Source organism: Pelobates fuscus, chromosome 5, assembly GCF_036172605.1.
Source record: "Pelobates fuscus isolate aPelFus1 chromosome 5, aPelFus1.pri, whole genome shotgun sequence".
NCBI classification, from domain to species: Eukaryota; Metazoa; Chordata; class Amphibia; order Anura; family Pelobatidae; genus Pelobates; species Pelobates fuscus.
Window position 1 is genome coordinate 120,147,286 of NC_086321.1, and position 19,632 is coordinate 120,166,917.

The 19,632-nt window shown below is 40.2% G+C and overlaps 1 protein-coding gene across 2 annotated transcripts in view; it reads left to right on the plus strand.

Annotated features, from left to right (window-relative positions):
* The window catches only part of KSR2 (kinase suppressor of ras 2), a 462,507-nt gene that overhangs the window by 291,099 nt on the left and 151,776 nt on the right, over positions 1–19,632 (plus strand). For both annotated transcript variants that reach the window (XM_063454189.1, XM_063454190.1), the window contains one exon: positions 6,803–6,872. In XM_063454189.1, coding sequence (XP_063310259.1) covers positions 6,803–6,872 — 70 coding nt within the window. The remainder of the gene's footprint in view (positions 1–6,802; positions 6,873–19,632) is intronic.

Genomic DNA, 19,632 nt, shown 5'->3' on the forward strand with positions numbered 1-19,632 from the left:
CCCCATCTTAATGTCCCCCATGTGCCACAATGTATCCCCTTATGACCCAACCCCTTATCCCTGTCAGCAGTCATGTCCTCCCTTCCTTAAGATTTCCAGGGAGGTACTCTATGCAATGTAAAACATTGCTGTTTAAGAAAAAACACACAAATGTTTATTTTTCAAAAGGAACAACATTCCGAAGTAATCCTAAAGTAACTCAACATTGTCTGCCTTTACTGTTACAATATACTTATGAGTGTCATGCACTCCCTGGTTATTCAGGGTAATTTCTGTTTTTAAAATATTTACCCTCTTGCACTACCGCTATTCCTCAAGTAATGCTTTTAAAGTTTTAGAAAACTTAAATGGGGTCCCTTGGGAATAGCTACCCATCTCTTCTCTGCAGTCAGGAGAGTCGGAAGCCTGTGCTTTTATTAGCTCTTCTGAACTAATCCCTGCAGTGCAGGGATAGCTCATTCGGTGAGAAGATCAATTGATCGCAGCTCTCTGACGTCACTCCTGGGCTTAGCTGAGACGGAGAGCTTTTGGCTCCCTGAATGTTGTAGTGGAGACAGGAAAAGAAGCCTGGAAGATCCCACGTAATAAGTCAAAACCATTCTAAGATGATTTGACTACTTACATAGAGGCAAGCAAGGGCACTTCTAGAATCAAAACCACTAGAATTCAAATTCTGGCCTATCAATCAAGGAATATTTGAAGAACTTCTAAGTGTGAAGATTTCCGCATCTCTTTCTCTGTTCTCTGATGCCTAAATCTCTTGCTAGATGATTAGTTTAGGCACAAAGTCCCATGCAGACATCAAAACACAGCCAATTAACGTTGTCCAACTGCTTCCCACTGAAAGATTCAGAGGGGAAATCTATAATTAATCCTCAGTGATATGCAAGTTACAAATTGATTTAGCAGCCTATCAAGTGATTTGGTTCCAAGTTCTAACTGTTCTTTTCATAACTGGAGATTGTACCTTACATTACGGTGCATGCAGTACATCTACTGGAGAGTATTTTCCCACTAAAACACCAGGCCAAGCTCTGTCTAAAGAAGTGCATGAGTAAACTTAACAGGGCACTGTAAGCACCATAACTAGTACAGCTCATTGTGGCAGTTACATTGGAAAACATTTGGGCTCCATCCCACTTCTTTGGGTCAAAATGAGTCTGGCAAACAGAGCAACCTTTAGGTATTTGTCATGTAGGCATATGCAGTTTGCTGACATATTGTAATATGATTACCGGGGAATTAAAACATAAACCTTACTTTTCCTTGCTATTATTGGTAAAGTGTAATTTAATTTAGATATCCTGTAAGCCGTGCTATGAAAGTGTCAAAGATGGACCCCATGTTTTGAGACTCTAGTTGTCACAGGTAAATATGTAATTCCGTTTCTTGCAGGTTTGATGCCCCTCTGTAGTGTGGGAGTCGTTATGTCTGGAAGTACTTAGTCCAAACATGGTACACATTGGGTTAAAGAACAATACATTACATTTTCTGATATTCAGCCAGAAACAGGCAACAATTTATGAAGATCAAATTGCAAAACTGATATACGTTGTTCACAGCCCAGTGTATTGATGATTCTAGATGTGTCATAAACCAATCGTGTTCCATATGGACAAATAAGCATATTAATTTTAAGCATATTAGTTTTAGGTATTGTTTACATGTGTATTTGTTGCAATCAGTTTTGCTTTGTTAGGTTGTAGTTGTTGTGTGTATTTGTTTATTTGACTAGTTAATATGACTAGTTAATATGATTAAAGAGGAATTGCTAGTGAAGGTTAGTGAATTGAACACATCTTCAAGTCAAGGAAGTTGGTTGTGGAGTAAATTCTGCTCCTGCTAAACACTTTTTATTGTTTACTTATTGGAAAAGTATTTTTAGTGACTTTTCAAATTATTTTAGCTGTTAAAATTGCAGAATGTCCAACTATATTGTTACTGCCTTTCCTTCTAAAAGATGGTGATTGTTTAAACTTGAGTGCTTAATGTAAGGTATTTACTAAACCAATATTGATAAAAGTGCTGTCAAAAATGATTGAGATTGGGCTTCTCTGTAACCCTATTAACAGATCATTAGGACCTAAAATTTGTGTTGAAGATTATCAAATGATAAAATTGAATTTACTCCAGTAATTGGTCCCTAACTAAATTACCTTATCTGCAAAACCTCTAACCTACCGAGATACCTGTATGTATTTACACTATTTTGACTACAATAAGTATCCATCTTTGAGCCTACTGAGTGACTTGGTTTTAGTTCTTGTATGTGGAGTCTGGGGAGAAGACTTAGATGTATTATTTATTTGGCTACCTGGGCTCTCGTCTTTGTAAAACCTAGCTAGCATATATACTTCTAGGGACAGCTGATGTACTCTCAGGTCACCCTTCAAGCGATCGCCGACTTCGACTTGAGAGACGCCCAAAACACCAGTCTCTACATACAATAGACCAAGAAACAAGACATAGCTCTATATCAGTGGAGAGCATGCACTGGTCCATCACACAAATATTGATCATTTGCACAAAACTATAACTTAGGTTGGACAGGCTAATATGAGTTTACTTGTTCATTAGGAATTCAGAGTGGCCGGGCTTTAGGTGCCAGGTGAGTACCATTTATTTGTAATTGCCGAAACGTTATTTCAAGCAATTAGGGGTGATGGCAATGAGCTTCTGTGGTGATGGTGCCTAAATTGCCAATTTGAATGCTCAAGAATAGAGCAAGTATGTTTTTATGCTATACAGCCACATAATATGATCACATATAATCAGTTCCACGTCATGTAGTTACATCATTTGTCTGAGGTACTTTCAAAGTGAGCACATTTATATGGAGTAAAATGTTTAGAAAAACATTACATTAAAATATACTAGGAGAGATTTATCAAGGTTTGTGCTAATTCTGGAGAAAAAGTACAAAATGTTAATAGTCATTCTCCCAGAATAGCATCTGTTGTGCACTAAGTCTTATTCAAATTAACACATTTAAAGGACCACTATAGGTACCCAGACCACTTCAGCTTAATGAAATGGTCTGGGTGCCAGGTCCAGCTAGGTTTAAACCTTTTTGCTGTAAACATAGCAGTTTCAGATAAACTGCTATGTTTACCTATGGGTTAATCCAGCCTCTAGTGGCTGTCTCATTGACAGCCGCTAGAGGCTCTTCCGCGCTTCTCACTGTGATTTTCACAGTGAGAAGACTCCAGCATCCATAGGAAAGCATTGACAATGCTTTCCTATGGACAGGCTGAAAGCGTGCGCGGCTCTTGCCGCCCATGCACATTCAGCCGTGGAGGCGGAGAGGAGGCTGAGAGGAGGAGGAGAGGCCTCCTCTCGCCGCTGGAGAAAGAGGTACGTTTTTTTCTGAGAAACCACCATATTGAAGTCTTTACTGCTTTCTCTGCTAATCATTTCATGACTTTCTACTTAGAGGTTTAAATATTTTCAGACCTGAATCTGCACGAATGGTCATCTCCTAGTCAGCACCTCATTATCGAGCTGACATCTAGCCATTTAATTTATGTTTCACTGCAAGTGGCCCAGGCCATTCAGTCTAACTCTTGTTAACTCTGTATGAATTGTAGCTGTTATTACTACTCATAATAGTGCTGCAGAAGGGATTGTCATATAGAAAAGAATTGACAATAAAAGATGTAGGCACATGGTGCATGGTGGCCTGGAGGTCAGGCTTACATTTACTATAGGGGAGTATATTGTGAATACATCAGTTACCCGTTTCTGGCCAACTGTGCTGAACTCACAGGCTTCTTGCATGGCTACGGGTTCTGGTAATCGCAAGTTGATCTGGACCCTCTGTGATGTATAGAGTGATTGGGGCTTTATCGGATTGTTGGCAGCACCTCCAGCTAGTTAGGAGTCTAGAACAGGTGTAGGCAACCTTTGACACTCCAGATGTTGTGGACTACGTCTCCGATAATGCTCTTACAGCCATAATGCTGGCAAAGCAAAAGGAGAGATTTAGTCCAGATCTGGAGTTCCGGAGCATTATGGCTGAAAGAGCATTATGGAGACGTAGTCCACAACATCTGGAGTGTCAAAGGTTGCCTACACCCGCTCTAGAGTATAGGCAGTCATTCCTAGCTATGACTACTATATGCAGTTAACCAATAGATATTTGCACAGAAATAATTGTTGTTTTGGTTCAATTATTAATTGTGAAAAAAAATGCGTTTTGAATTATCCAAAACTCATTCACATATATATTTTTATCATCTGAAACCTCTTAAAATGTTCATTTATTAAACAAACTTCAATCAACCATTAAACTTTATGGAAATTAATGAATCTTTTTGTCAAACAGGATTAATGCAAAATGAAAGCAAAATATAAATTGTAAGGAGTTTCTATGCAAAAGCATGCATATACTTGTAGCCAGATAAAATAAGAATTATTTTAAAATATGCATGATAAATATCTGAAAATATATTATTGGAACAAATTTCTTTTTATGTTCAAGTGTTCATAATTAATAAGTGAATAAAGTAATTAATAAGTAAATAAATTAAAAACTGACAGGCAGTCCTATATAAAGATTTTCAAAGCCATCCCTTTAAAATGCAAGATTGGTCTAATTTTGCAAAAAAGCTAGCATTACTTGACTAATAAACAATCAATATCAAAAAGCACCTGCAGGATGATTGGTCCGTATTTGTGATTACAGGATAGGATGCTCATAAAACGCTGTACTGTCATTGGCTGCAGTGATCGCATGCCAAGAAAGAATAAAAAAATTGCATTGAATGAAATTCATCCAGTTACCTATTTGTTCATTTGCAATTTGTTTTCAGACAAAATGAATGAGAAACAAACGAACGTACCTTGTTTATACTACTGATTGGCTGAGAGCGTCAACCAGTGCAGTGTTAATTTTGTTGACTAACAATTTTAGTTGACTAAAAGTTTTGAGATTTAGTCGACTAAAACTAGACTAAAACTAAAATAATTCAGATGACTAAAATACGACTAAAACTAAAATGGATTTTTTAGTCAAAAGACTATGACTAAACCTAAATTGAAATTTGCCAACAAATTTAACACTGCACATAGGGGCTGTGGAAGGCGCAAAAGAGACAGACCAAGGCTTGGGAGACAGACACCTAGAGAGGCTGAGAGGACACAAATAGGCACAAAGGGGCAAAGAGACAGATAGAGGCTAAACCCATTAGATTTTAGTTGTGTCAACTAAAATCTACAAGAGATATAGTCGACTAAAACAAGACTAAAAGTAAAGCAATTCAGATGACTAAAATGCGACTCAAAGTAAAATAACTTTTTAGTCAAAAGACTATGACTAAAACTAAATTGAAATTTGCTGCCATAATTCTCTGGGGACACACATGTACTTGTAATATACCCTCTTTTCACCACTCAGAAGTGTTGGGACAGCTGTGTGACCTCATCTTTTTTCAAGTCATCTTTCAAAAAGAATAATTTAACAGCCAGTCTGCATTATGGGAAGCGCTGGAATCAGTTAAAGATGAATTACGCTTAGTTGAAATAAAACAGAATTAAGTTACATCCTTCTTTCAAAAGATGGTTTTAAAAAAGTCAGTGTTTTTTCTTTATGTTGATACAAATGTATTAACTTCATGCAATATTTCCTTTGCGGGCTAGTTTTGAAGTTACCTGGATAGTTTTATAAATCATTAGAATTAATCACTTTAGTTTTTGTTAACACTAAGTCCATATATCACCTTCAGTTGTGTGGTATCTGTGTACCGTGGGACTATGTTGGGCAGATTGTAGTCCTGACAATATTTAACCAACTGAAGGTAAAGATAGGGTCAGCTTAAATATACCGATAGGTAGGGTCCTACTATAAAATAATCATTTGTGAAGGATGACATTAAATCAAGAACAGCAAAGGAGATGGAGACATTGGTAAAACTTAGTAAACGGGAGGTAATAACATGCTGCAGTGGGGGAAGATTTTTGGGCTGTAGCAACCTTTTCTCCATTACTCCCGAGTCCTGAGTCGTATTTGACTTGCACAATAGGTTTAAAAATGTTAATTCAACTAGCACCTTTGCATGTAGCTATAAGAGCTGAAAATGATGGAATTTTGCTCTTGAAATGTAGATATTGATTGATGAAAAGGAAATATGAATATCCCAGAATCACATTGAGACTCAGCTCATTAAAAGGGCTCTCTAAACATAATAATAATGTAAGGTTATAGCATAAATAGTGATGCAAAGAGGTCCTGCCTTCTGGGATTTGGAAAAATAAAAACAAAAACAGCTGTGGTATAGCTGATATATCTGCTTATTTTGTAATCCCATTCATCAGGTCCGGACATTATGATACAAGATCTGACCCCATATACCAGAATGAGAGCTCCTAGTAAAACCTCTTATTTTTTTTTTTTTAGGGTGGGTGGGGATTGGCGGGCAGTTTGCAGCAGGTTAACAAACATTATGAGTATGTATTTTTTTATTTTATTGTTTTAATATTTTTTTTATTTTTTTTATGCATTATCTATAAAATGCACAACATAATTTCCAGTCGGTGTCTCTTTAAAGTAATTTCCTACAATGACAACTGTAAATTCATGTAGGTTGTAGTTTATGTGCTTTAATTAATTACATTGACTAGAATATTGCAAATTTTAAGCAAAGTTAGCAGATCTGGGAATTAAAATTAGGTATTTCTAATTGGTCAATTGAAAACAATTCCCAAGTTAGTGAATAACCATGAATATAGTCGGAAAATCAGTTATAAAACAAGATAGGATGTAATTTATATGGAAGTCTGACTTACCCTGTTTTGTTTTTTTCAGACACACTATCAGTGCCTCGCTGGTCCCCTCAGATTCCACGCAGAGATCTGGGAAACTCCATCAAGCACAGGTAATGATAATAATCAGTATCAATTTAGTAGGGAGCAAAAAGAAAAAAAATGCCATGTGTTTTGTTGGGTGTCATGTAGACGCGAAAAGATTTAGAAATTGATGAAATTGATGAAAATTATTTTGATTTGGATGAATCAATTCATGTACAGGTGCAACGCATATTTGCATGTCTAGTGCCAAGCAAATACATTTTTCTGGAACATCACATTTCATAGATCCTGGAATGGTAGAACTTGCTGAGCTAATGTAGGAATTATTTATTTCAATATTTATACTAATCGCAATATTGTCATACAAATCTTTGACTACTGCCTGCAACAAAGCTGAATCAATTGAATCAATTGCCTCTCCTCTTGACTCCGTACAACCAGTTGGTAGGGTGGTGTGGCACTTAAAGTGATCACTAATCCCAGACTGACAGCACCCAAGTAGGAGCACTGTGAAAAAGAATCCAAGTGTAATCCAAGTACTAGGGATGTGCATAGGCAAAAAATTTGGTTCGGTTTGGCACTTCTGAAATTCGGGACTTCGGCACTTCAGGATTTCAGCACTTCGGTTTGACCCTTCGGGACTTCGGCACTTCGGTTCGGCACTTCCGAAATTCAGGACTTTGGCAATTCAGCACTTTGGCACTTTGGTTCGGTTCTGCACTTCTGAAATTCGGGACTTTGACAATTCTGCATTTTGGGACATCGGCACTTCGGGAATTCAGCAATTCCCTAATCCTACCCCTAGCCCTACTCCTAACCCTACCCCTACTAGAGTTAGGGGTAGGGTTGGGGTTAGGTTAGCAGTAGGGTTAGGGGTAGCGCTAGGGTTAGGGTTAATGGTAGGGGTAGGGTTTAGGTAGGGTTAATGGTAGGGGTAGGGGTAATGGTAGGGGTAGGGTTAATTGTAGGGTTAGGGTTAATGGTAGGGGTAGAGGAAGGGTTAGATTCTTGTCATCTTTCTCTTAATTTTCCCTCCCTCTCCTGTATTGCCATGTTTCAGAAATCCAAAGCACTTCGGCAATTCGGTTCGGCACTTCTGAAATTCGGAAATTTGGTTCGGTTCAGCACTTCGGCAATTACTACATTTGGAAGCATCCAAATGTCCGAATTGCCGAAATTCGTCCGTATTTACATTCAGACCGAAACGAATTGCAAATGTCTACCAAGTGCTACACAATGCAGGTGCTATATAGAAAGGAGAAGTTGCTATATAGAAAACAGGTCGCCATTGCCCTAGTGAATGTGCCTTAACTTAAGAAGGTAGATGTTGCCCGGTGACTTCATAGGCCATTTCTAATGGTATTTTTTAACCATCTTGCAATTGTAGGGTTTTGAAGCTTCTTTACCCATTTTTTCAAGGATGTCAAAGACTTCATAGGCCATTTCTAATGGTATTTGTTAACCATCTTGCAATTGTAGGGTTTTGAAGTTTCTTTACCCTTTTTCCAAGGATGTCAAAGAGTTGATCAGGGGATCTGAATGCTGATTATCGCTTGAGTAAAATTTCAAAGCTGTTTTCACATCCAACAGGTTAAACATGGCTTACTTAGATGAAGAAGTAGTTTGGCATAAAGTATGAAGAATGATTGATTTATTGATTGAATACATAACCTTAGATGGTTAGAAAAAAAGATAATTTGGGATGAAGAACTACTTTATCCTGATGCAAGATAGTAAAATTGTCAGAAAAGGATAGTGCTTGTAGTTCACCTATGTGTCTAGCAGACATAATTGTCACCAGGAAGGCAGTTTTCAAAGATAACAACTTAATTGAGACCATCCACTCCAGTGACATTGGAGGGAAAATTGACAATGAGGAAATGAATAAGTGCTGATACCTGGATTTTTAGGGTAAGAACACTAACCTGCGAAGAAACCATCTTGTAGAAAACTCAGAATGACTTGCATGGGAGACGAAATACTCAGGTAATGTTGTTCTTTGCACGATATGAGGAATTTCTTCCAGATTCTCAATAGATTTTTTAATGTAGATTTTCTATTCAAATTTAGTAGTAGACCTAAGTATTAGCCTTGCAGTATCCAAGCCATCAATCTGAACATCAGGAGTGCTTCGGTTTATAAGTTCTTTGTTTTCCAAAACTGGATCTGAGAGGGGAAGTTTCCAAAATGGTAGAGCCATCTGTCTTGGCTCTGAGAACCAACTTTGGTTTGGCCAGTATTGGATGATGGCTAAAACTGTAGCCCTGTCTGTTATGATTTATGCAGAATACGTTGTGTCAGTGTGGTGGGGGAAACACGTGTGCCAGCTTGAACTTCCAAATTATTGAGTGCTCATACAAAAACTCTGAAATTTTTTTCCGGAATATAGAAGCAACTACTGGTACTTGTGTCTTTTAAATGGTAACTGACACAAAGATGACTTAGAGGTTGTATCTGCTTTCCAAGATCTAAGCCATATCACCCTTCTGGCAAATGATGATAAACCCATGTTCCAGGCTGACAGCTTCAAGACTTTTTTGGTCATGTCACACAACAATTCATTGGTCATTCTGATGTTTCTGAGAAACCTAATTATTTGACTGATCCCTCTAACAGACAATCTTCCAAAGATTGCAACTAAATGTTCTGAGCTCTTGCACTGAAGCTCCGGCAAGAGAAGCTTTACTTTGGAAAGCCAAAGCCTGAAATATTCTACTGATTTATGGCTCAACTTGTTTGTTCATGTGATCATAGAGACGAGTCCCTTTCACCAATAGGAATGGTAGTTTTCTTAGATAGTTGGGCTATCTGTACATTTACTTTAAGCAGTTCTTGCAACCTGAAAATTTGCTAAAAAAAGGTTTAGAAATAAAAGCTCTTTTTTCAGGGCTTTTCCATTCCCGATTGACGAGTTCCAGAAGCTTAGGATGCACATGAAAAACTTCTCTATTTTCTCTTCAGAATGTGGAATGCAAATGCTACCTGAGCATGCGTTCCAACTCTGTGCACAGACTCATAATCTGCATGATTATTAGTGTGCCTTACAAGTCTCATTGACTCGCCTGAATGCACCTCCAGTGTACTTTCAAAATAAAATGGAGATACCCCAGGTATTACGTAACTTCGGCCGACTCAGAGCCAGGTGATAGCCATCCGGTGGGCTACTTGGCCATTTCCCCCAGCAACAACATGTGTGCTTCACCTAATTAAATGAAAGAACAGAGGACCCATCTGTCCCACAAGTGGGACAAGTAAGGAATGGGAATTTGGGTATCAGAGATGGTATTTAATGTTTTAATTATTTAATGATTTAGTGTTTTCATTATTTATATATTTTTCTTCAGAGATTACTCGTCCACCACATAGAAGGACATCCCACACGTATTGCCACTATAGGTCTTGAAAAAGCTTACTGGTGCACACAGGATGTGTGACTAAGGCCAAGTAGGAAATGTTGCATAATTTTGTTGTATCCTGTCTGCACCAATAATTTTTTCTATATGTCACCTGCATTGAGTAGCACATGGATTATAGTTGGATGACTCTGTACAATGGTATTACACTAACAGTGCTCACATTCATTGACATACTAATACCATTAGATGTGAGCGCAAATCTACACATATTTTCTGGAAGGTTCTGTGCATGCCAGAGCTCCCCTAGAAAGCACTGTTTTTACTGTCAACACAAATTTCAGTGAGCTAAAGTAAGTCTGGAAAACTCAGGGTTTAAAACTAACTCAAATGTATAATAAAAAATCTCCCAGTATAATCTCATTGACCGTAGACAGGAGGATCAATAGAATTTTCTTTTTCCCAAGGATTCACTGCACCTGCGATGTCAAGGCAAACCTCTTAGGTGAGTCCTACACCAAGAATTCACCTTGCCGCTTTCAGCTTTAGGTAACAAATCTTTGATGGGACAGCTTACCTGGCGTGTTCACCTGCCACTGGTTTACGTGACGGACTATAAACCAGTTTTCAGGTATTCAAGTTCCTCCATCCACAGAGGTCAATCAGCTGCTGTCTGACCTCTGTGGATGGAGGAACTTGAATACCTGAAAACTGGTTTATAGTCCGTCACGTAAACCAGTGGCAGGTGAACACGCCAGGTAAGCTGTCCCATCAAAGATTTGTTACCTAAAGCTGAAAGCGGCAAGGTGAATTCTTGGTGTAGGACTCACCTAAGAGGTTTGCCTTGACGTCGCAGGTGCAGTGAATCCTTGGGAAAAAGAAAATTCTATTGATCCTCCTGTCTACGGTCAATGAGATTATACTGGGAGATTTTTTATTATACATTTGTGTTTCTTCTGAAGATGTTGAGGAATCTTCATACTCCCTTATAATATTTGGGTAATTTCTTTTATTGTATACATACCCACTTGTGTTTATCCACTGGTTCATTGTGTATAAGGTGTATACTTTTTTTGTTTAAAACTAACTCACATGGATAATAAGTGTAAACTTTATATGTATTCTAAAAGTTTAGAAGTCCAGCGTACTTTCAAAATAAAATGGAGATACCCCAGGTATTCCGTAGCTTCGGCCGACTCAGAGCCAGGTGATAGCCATCCAGTGGGCTACTTGGCCATTTCCCCCAGCAACATGTGTGCTTCACCAAATTAAATGAAAGGACATTTAATCTATTCTAAAAGTTTTTTTTTTAAAGTTTCACTGCGCTGTACAGCTTTGCAGAGTGTTGATGATAGATCCCGTTAAAGCATTTGCTGGTTAGATATTTGAGCAAGGTTTAGAGAACAAAGATAATAACTTGTGTATTTTATTGAAAAAAAGGAAAAACATTTTTGGATTGGTGATGAAGGCAAAAATAATATAACCTGCAAAGCATACAATAATATTTCAGGGCTTGAAGAGATATCATTGATCAAGCTTGGCAAAGTGAGTACAAAATTAAAACAATTTATCATTTGAACAAATATACCTCCAAGAAAAATCTGATTATTTTTTTTATATAACAACAGTTGTAGCTTTGTAACATTGATGAACTGGTGTTAGCGTTGTCTCATATGCCTTCATTCAGTCTCACCGTGCAGGAAGGTGCCATTCCAAACACCTTGCACCACACTCTAGTCTTGTCCAGCCTGTCATCTATCTTGCCTGAGTTTTACCTAACAAGGTGATGACTTCAAGCTATGCACTTAATTACCCATAAGAATACCAGGGTGCTATAAAATCTGGAAATAAATAACTGGAAAAGGGCATTGGGTTAGTTAAAGGATCACTATAGGGTCAGGAATACAAACGTATTCCTGACCCTATAGTGTTTAACTCACCATTTAGGTGGCTTGCCCCCCCTTAGCCCTCATATAAAAGTTTAAAACTCACTTTATTTCCAGCACTGCGGGGGTCCACCCGCGCTGGCTCCGCCCCCTTTGTGACATGATCAAAATGGCAGATTTTTAGCCAATCCAATGCTTTCCCATAGGAAAATCATTGGATTGGCTAAAATCGGCACGGGGCGGGGCCAAATACTGTTTTGGCCAATCAGGACCTCCTCATAGAGATGCATTGAATCAATGCATCTCTATGAGGAAAATTCAGCTTCTCCATGCTAAGCGTGGGGACGCTGAATGGCAAGGCTGCCTACTGTGCAGCCCTGAGCCAAGAAGCACCTTCAGTGGCTATCTGAGGAGTGGTCACTTGGAGGTGTCCCTAGGGGAAATGCAAACACTGCCTTGTCTCTGAAAAGGCAGTGTTTACATGAAAATGCCTGAAAGGAGCCATTATACTCACCAGAACAATTAAGCTGTAGTTGCTCTGGTGACTATATTGTCCCTTTAAATATACTGCTCACCTATAAATATTCTGGAAAGGTCTTTAGAAAAGAAAGGTCTTAAAGAAACACTATAGCATTAATAATGTGTATTCCTAATGATATAGTTCCCTGGTGTTTAGGTAACCGCTCTACACCTGTAAACCCTGCAATAAAACCATTACTGTTCTCAGCTGCAGGGTTAAAACAGGGGGTGTAAGGCAGGGGGTGGGACAGGCATGCCAACTAAAACACAAGTGGTCTGGGTTTCTTTAGTGTACCTTTAAAATGTATTTTGAACATATTCAAATTTTGTTTTGCGAAGGCATATAACTAGTGTCTCTTTAAAGGGAAAGTATTGTAACTGCATCATCTCATTAAAGTGACCATAGTGTCGTAAGTCCCCTGGCTAGAACTCCCTTGCTGGCAAATCGTAAAGGAACACTATAGGGTCAGGAACACAAACCTGTATTTCTGACCCTATAGTGTTAAAACCACAATCTAGCTCTCCTGGACCCCCATTCCTCCCTAAATATAGTAAACTCTTACTTGTATTCAAGTCTGGAGCTGCTGCCTCTGACCTGCCTGCTGTCTGCTGACATCATCAGAAGTGATTCTGTGAGCCAATCACAAAGCTTCCCCATAGGATTGACTGAGACTGTCAAGGAGGCAGAACAGGGCAGAGCCAGCACAAGTCAAACACAGTCCTGGCCAATCAGTATCTCCTCATAGAGATGCATTAAATCAATACATCTCTATGAGGAAAGTTCAGTGTCTGCATGCAGAGGGTGGAGACACTGAATGGCAGTACTGCAATGTGTGCAGCACTGCCCCAGGAAGCATCTCTAGTAGCCATCTAAGGAGTGCCAGTGGAGTTATCACTAGGCTGTAATGTAAACACTGCATTTTCTCCGTAAATACATTGTTTACTGCAAAAAGCCTGAAGGGAATGATTCTACTCACCAGAGCAAATACAATAAGCTGTAGCTTTTTCTTGTGACTACAGTCTCCCTTTAAATTTCTGTTATGATGAAAATCTATAGTTTATTGAGAAGGTGGAAAAAGTCAAATAGATATGTACACACTGTCATTAACCGTCTACCAGAGCACCTACCGGACAGTTACTAAATAGCCAGTATCTCACCTCCTGCCTACACAGATGAATACCCACTTCTCTATGAAGGAACGTGGAAGCAGACAGCAATATTTAAAACAAATGTATTTTTGTAAACCGAGGATGGACACCTCCATTTCATCAGAGAGGTGTTTATACCCTGCCACTTATCGGCCCTGGTAGTGAGAAGTAGGAGACAACAGGTGACTATATGTGTATGTATCTATTTGCCACACAAGACTGCCAATCATAGAGATAAAAAAGGTTCTAACACTTGTAAAAAGGAGATATACTGTATGCTGAAAGGTAAACTAGCACAAATAGTTAATGGCGCTAAACCTGGTTTTATGGAAGTAATACTCAAGGATAACCATTTAAAGGAGTCCAAGAGAAAATGCTATCCTAAACGTTTACTTTGTCTGTACCTCTGTTTGTTTTTTTTATAACGTTAAACACATCAGTATCTATGATATTTTAACTCTGGTATTTAAAGAAGCAATACATCCTACACTAAATATGTATGAATATATAATGAATCATTTCTCTAGTCCACTAGGTACATCTGCTAAAAGCATTGCAATATGTTATACATAGGGAAATACCACTGAAATTTCTTTGAAATAATCGGCTGTAGTTACACAATTTTGCAAATTCTCACGCCAGAGCCCCTATGGAGCAAAGTGTTATCCTCCATCGGATGCAGGTTATTCTGGATTGTATAAATAAAACACCCAGCAGGCAAAGAGTTACGCATCAGACAGCTCTTGTTTTTAGTATTGTTTGTTATGCCATTCCCCCCCCCCTTTTCAGACGTTATCATTAGTGATGTCCCGAACGATTCGCTGGCGAATAGTTCCTGGCGAACATAGCATGTTCGCGTTCGCCACGGATGGTGAACATATGCGATGTTCGGTCCGCCCCCTATTCGTCATCATTGAGTAAACTTTGACCCTGTACCTCACAGTCAGCAGACACATTCCAGCCAATCAGCAGCAGACCCTCCCTCCCAGACCCTCCCACCTCCTGGACAGCATACAATTTAGATTAATTCTGAAGCTGCATTCATTTTTTATTTTTATTTTTTGTATTTTTTATTTTGTTTTATTTTTGTGTTTGTGTTTATTATACATTATCCTCCATAGCCAGTAACCTGTGTATATTATACATTTCCCCCCATAGCCAGTAACCTGTGTTTATTATACATTATCCTCCATAGCCAGTAGACTGTGTTTATTATACATTATCCCCCTATAGCCAGTAACCTGTGTTTATTATACATTATCCCCCCATAGCCAGTAACCTGTGCTTATTATACATTATCTCCCCCATAGCCAATAACCTGTGTTTATTATACATTATCCCCCCATAGCCAGTAACCTGTGTTTATTATACATTATCCCTACTGTGGCGAAACCGACCTCGCCACGTGTCCTTGGAGGGGGCTGCTTGCCCGCCTCTTGCCTTTGGACTATGGACCAGACTTTATGGGAATGTGATACCCCAGATAGCTATACCATGGAGCCTATTCATATAATGAAAGACTATGGGAAAGACTTTAGCTCCATGGCAATTGTACTGTGTGAATAGGATCTGCGCGCTATTCGGTAGTTTTGTGCGCTCAGATCCCAGCTATCTGGGGATATGTGAAATGTCTGTGTGTTATGGTTAAAAAGTAACTTTCTGTATTTTAAAGTGTTTTATGTCTTTCTGTAACCATGTGGTTAATGGAGTCTGTCTCTGTGCTGGAGATAATTAGATTACTTCTCCAGCACAGAGAAGGCTCTGTAAAAAACAGTCTGAGCTGGGAAGCTAGGGGTTTTAAAAGATACTTTACTAACTTTTGAACCCCTGGTCTGATCCATGCCATTTTTTAATATGTTGTTCCCCTGAATGGATTGATTGTGGATATGTATTTTTATGTGAATGTGATGTATGGTTTTAGAGTTAGGAAAGTTGTGTAAAAGTATATTTTAAACTGTATGCATAATGGGATTATGTGTCACACTAAGGGGAGGGGATGTGTGGGAGGTAACATCTATGTCATTGGTTCTTTTATGCCTCCCCCTGGGTGTGGCCTGTATGTGTGAGTTGGAAATAAAAGCCAGGCTGGATGAGCCAGTCCAGAGTTCCTGTTTTACCCTCAAAGTGAAGTGTCGTCTCATTATTGGGGGAAGGATTGATTGCATGCTGTTCCAGTTGACTGCTAGGAGTGTAAGCCTATTCGTATGGTTCCTATTCAATGGTCTACAGCATTCATATGCTTGGGAGAATTTAAAAGGTTTCTCGGATTCGGTGATTGTGGTGTCTGCCAGAGTGCTTGGAGTCCTCAGGAAGCACTAGGAGCATCCATTAACGGAGGTACCAAGTCGGGGTGCCAGGCGATCCGTTACACCTACCATAGCCAGTAACCTGTGTTTATGTCACGACTAGTAATGTGGTCCAGCACGCAGAAACTATGTAAACATATACATAAGAAAGAAAAGGAAAATAATAGAATAGAGCGTAAACCGGACCTTAGAATGGCCGGACTAATACGCTAGAGACAGAGAATGGTCAAAGGGAAAGCCGAGGTCAAGGAAGCCAGAAAATACTCAATACCGATTAAACAAGCCAAGTCAGGGAAACCAGAGATCAGAATAACCAGGGAAACGCCAAGGATCAGGATACCAGGAAATCAGAAACACAGAATTAGCACTTTCAGGAAACCAGGAAACTGAAACCACGACATGGCAAAGTAATGGGGAAAGCTAGGGGTTTAAATACCCCTCTCTAGGCTATGATTGGTCAGAGGGCGACCTCTGACCCCAAAATGTGCGTGTGCGTTGACGTCGTGACGTCACGCACACGTTGGTATAATTCTCGGGGGCGGGGCTAGCAATAGACGCGACCACGCGGTCGGCGCCATCTTGGATCTGGGCGCGATGCCCGGAAGAACTACGTGCGCGGTTCCCGGCTCGCCGACGAGCAGGTAAGCTCGTGTAGTCGGAGCGGTCGTGCCGGTCGGGCACGACCGTGAGGCTCGGCGGGCCGGTGACCGCAACAGTACCCCCCACTCGAAGACCGCGCACCGGGCGGGAAGGACCCGGCTTAAGAGGAAAGCGGTTGTGAAATGACCGGATAAGACGGGGCGCATGGACCCGGTCAGCAGGAACCCAACAACGTTCCTCGGGACCATAACCCTTCCAGTCAACGAGATAGGACAAGACACCTCTGGATAATTTGGAGTCCATGATACTATGGACTTCGTATTCTTCTTGATCACCCACTACCAAGGGCGGAGGAGGAGTGGATACCCTGGTGTAGCGATTGCAAGTAAGGGGCTTGAGCAGAGACACATGGAAAGTATTCGCTATTCTCATATGAGCCGGTAGTGCTAAAGTATAGGTCACTGGATTAATACGTTGGGTAACTCGAAAGGGACCAATGTACCGAGGGGCAAATTTCATGGACGGGACCTTAAGCTTGATATGTCTAGTGGAGAGCCACACCCTGTCACCTGGAAGATAGACAGGATTAGCGCCCCGTTTCCTGTCAGCTTGGACCTTTGCTCGTAATGAGGCTTTTTGCAGAGCTGAATGGACGGAATCCCAGGTATCATGAATCGATTCTAAACGGGTGTTCAAAGCGGGGATATCTGTGTCTGAGAATGCAGAAGGTAAAACAGTGGGGTGATAACCCTGATTAACAAAGAATGGACTGTGATTAGAAGATTCATGAGTGGCGTTGTTTCTGGCGAACTCAGCCATGGGTAAGAGCTCATACCAGTTAGATTGATTGGCATTTATAAAGCAACGTAAATAGGCTTCTAAAGACTGATTCGCCCGCTCTGCTGCTCCATTTGTTTGAGGGTGATATGCTGACGAAAAGGAGAGTTCGACGCCCAATTGTTTGCAAAAGGATGCCAAAACCTAGAAACAAACTGGGTACCTCTGTCAGATACTATGTTTTTGGGTACACCGTGCAACCGAAAGATCTATCTCAGGAATATTTGAACTAGATCTTGAGCAGATGGTAATTTTTTAAGTGGGACGAAATGTGCCATCTTCGTGAATCTATCAATAACCATAAGAACTGTATTAAACCCGTTTGAACTGGGTAGATCCACAATGAAATCCATGGCCAAGTGGGTCCATGGAGCACTAGGTATGGGCAGTGGTTGTAACAGTCCAGGAGGTGACCTAGGAGGAACTTTAGAAACGGCACATATTTGACATGCCCCAACATAATCTTTAATATCGTTTCTAAGAGCAGGCCACCAAAATCTCCTGGAGACGGCTGAGAGAGTTTTATGGACTCCAGGATGGCCCGCTGTGAGGTTGTCATGGAACAAATCTAGTACCTTCTTTCGAAACTGAGGTGACACATACAGTTTGTCCGAAGGTTTTCCCACAGGTGCCTGAGTTTGATCTGCTATTATGGCACAGAAGAGTGGAGAAGACACTTCGGAAATTGTAGTGGCAATGAGGCATTCAGGAGGTACAATAGGATATATCACCTGTTCCGGAACTTCATCTGTCTCAAACTGCCGAGAAAGTGCATCTGCCTTGGTGTTTTTAGTACCAGGCCTGTACGTAATTACGAAATTGAATCGGGAGAGGAACAATGACCACCTAGCCTGACGAGAGGACAGTCTCTTAGCGTCCCCAATATAAGCCAAATTCTTATGATCAGTAAAAATCAAAAGTGGCTCTTTGGAACCTTCCAAGAGATGCCTCCATTCCTTAAGGGCAAGTATAATGGCCAAAAGTTCCCTATTCCCTATGTCGTAATTCCTCTCTGCAGGTGTGAGTTTGCGAGAGTAAAATCCACAGGGATGTAAAGGCGTATCAGGACTTTCTCTTTGAGACAGAATGGCTCCAACTCCTGTCTCTGATGCATCCACCTCTAGGATAAATGGTTTGGATGGATCAGGATGGGTCAGGACAGGTGCTGAGGAAAATAAAGATTTTAATCGTTCAAATGCCTCTCTTGCTTCTTTGGGCCAAGATATACAATTTGCTCCTTTTTTTTGTTAAATTGGTTATAGGGGAAATCACGGAGGAAAATCCCCTTATGAATTTGCGGTAGTAATTCGCAAAACCTATAAAGCGTTGAGTAGCTTTAAGGCCCTTGGGTAATGGCCACTGTAAGACTGCCTCCAGTTTGCGAGGATCCATCTGGAAACCAGACGGAGATATAACGTATCCAAGGAATTGTATCTCCGTTTGGTCAAACTGGCATTTCTCCAGTTTACAGTAAAGGCCGTTCTGTAACAGGGTTTTCAGTACAATTCTCACATGTTCGTGATGTGTCTCTAGGTCTGGGGAATAGATGAGAATGTCGTCCAAATACACTAGAACGAACATGTGAAGGTACTCTCTTAGGACATCGTTAATAAAATCCTGGAATACCGCTGGAGCGTTACATAATCCAAACGGCATAACCAGGTATTCGTAATGTCCCATTCTGGTATTAAATGCGGTCTTCCATTCGTGACCGTCCTTAATCCTGACTAGATTGTATGCACTTCGGAGATCGAGCTTGGTAAAGACTCGAGCTCCCTTCAATCTGTCAAATAGCTCTGATATAAGGGGAATAGGGTAGGCGTTTTTAATGGTAATCCTATTCAAACCCCTATAATTAATACAAGGGCGTAGGTCTCCTTCTTTCTTAGAGACAAAAAAGAATCCAGCCCCGGCTGGTGAGGAGGACCTACGAATATGACCCTTTCTGAGAGCATCCTTAATATATTCCTCCAGACAAAGATTTTCCTGGGGGGACAAGGCATAGATTCCTCCCTTGGGAGGCATAGTCCCTGGTAATAAGTTTATAGTACAGTCATAAGGTCTATGAGGAGGTAACCCTTCTGACTGGACCTTGTTAAATACCTCTTTCAAATCCATATACTGCTGTGGAATTTGTGTGGTCAAGGGAGGTGTAACAGGAACATTAATGGTGCCAAT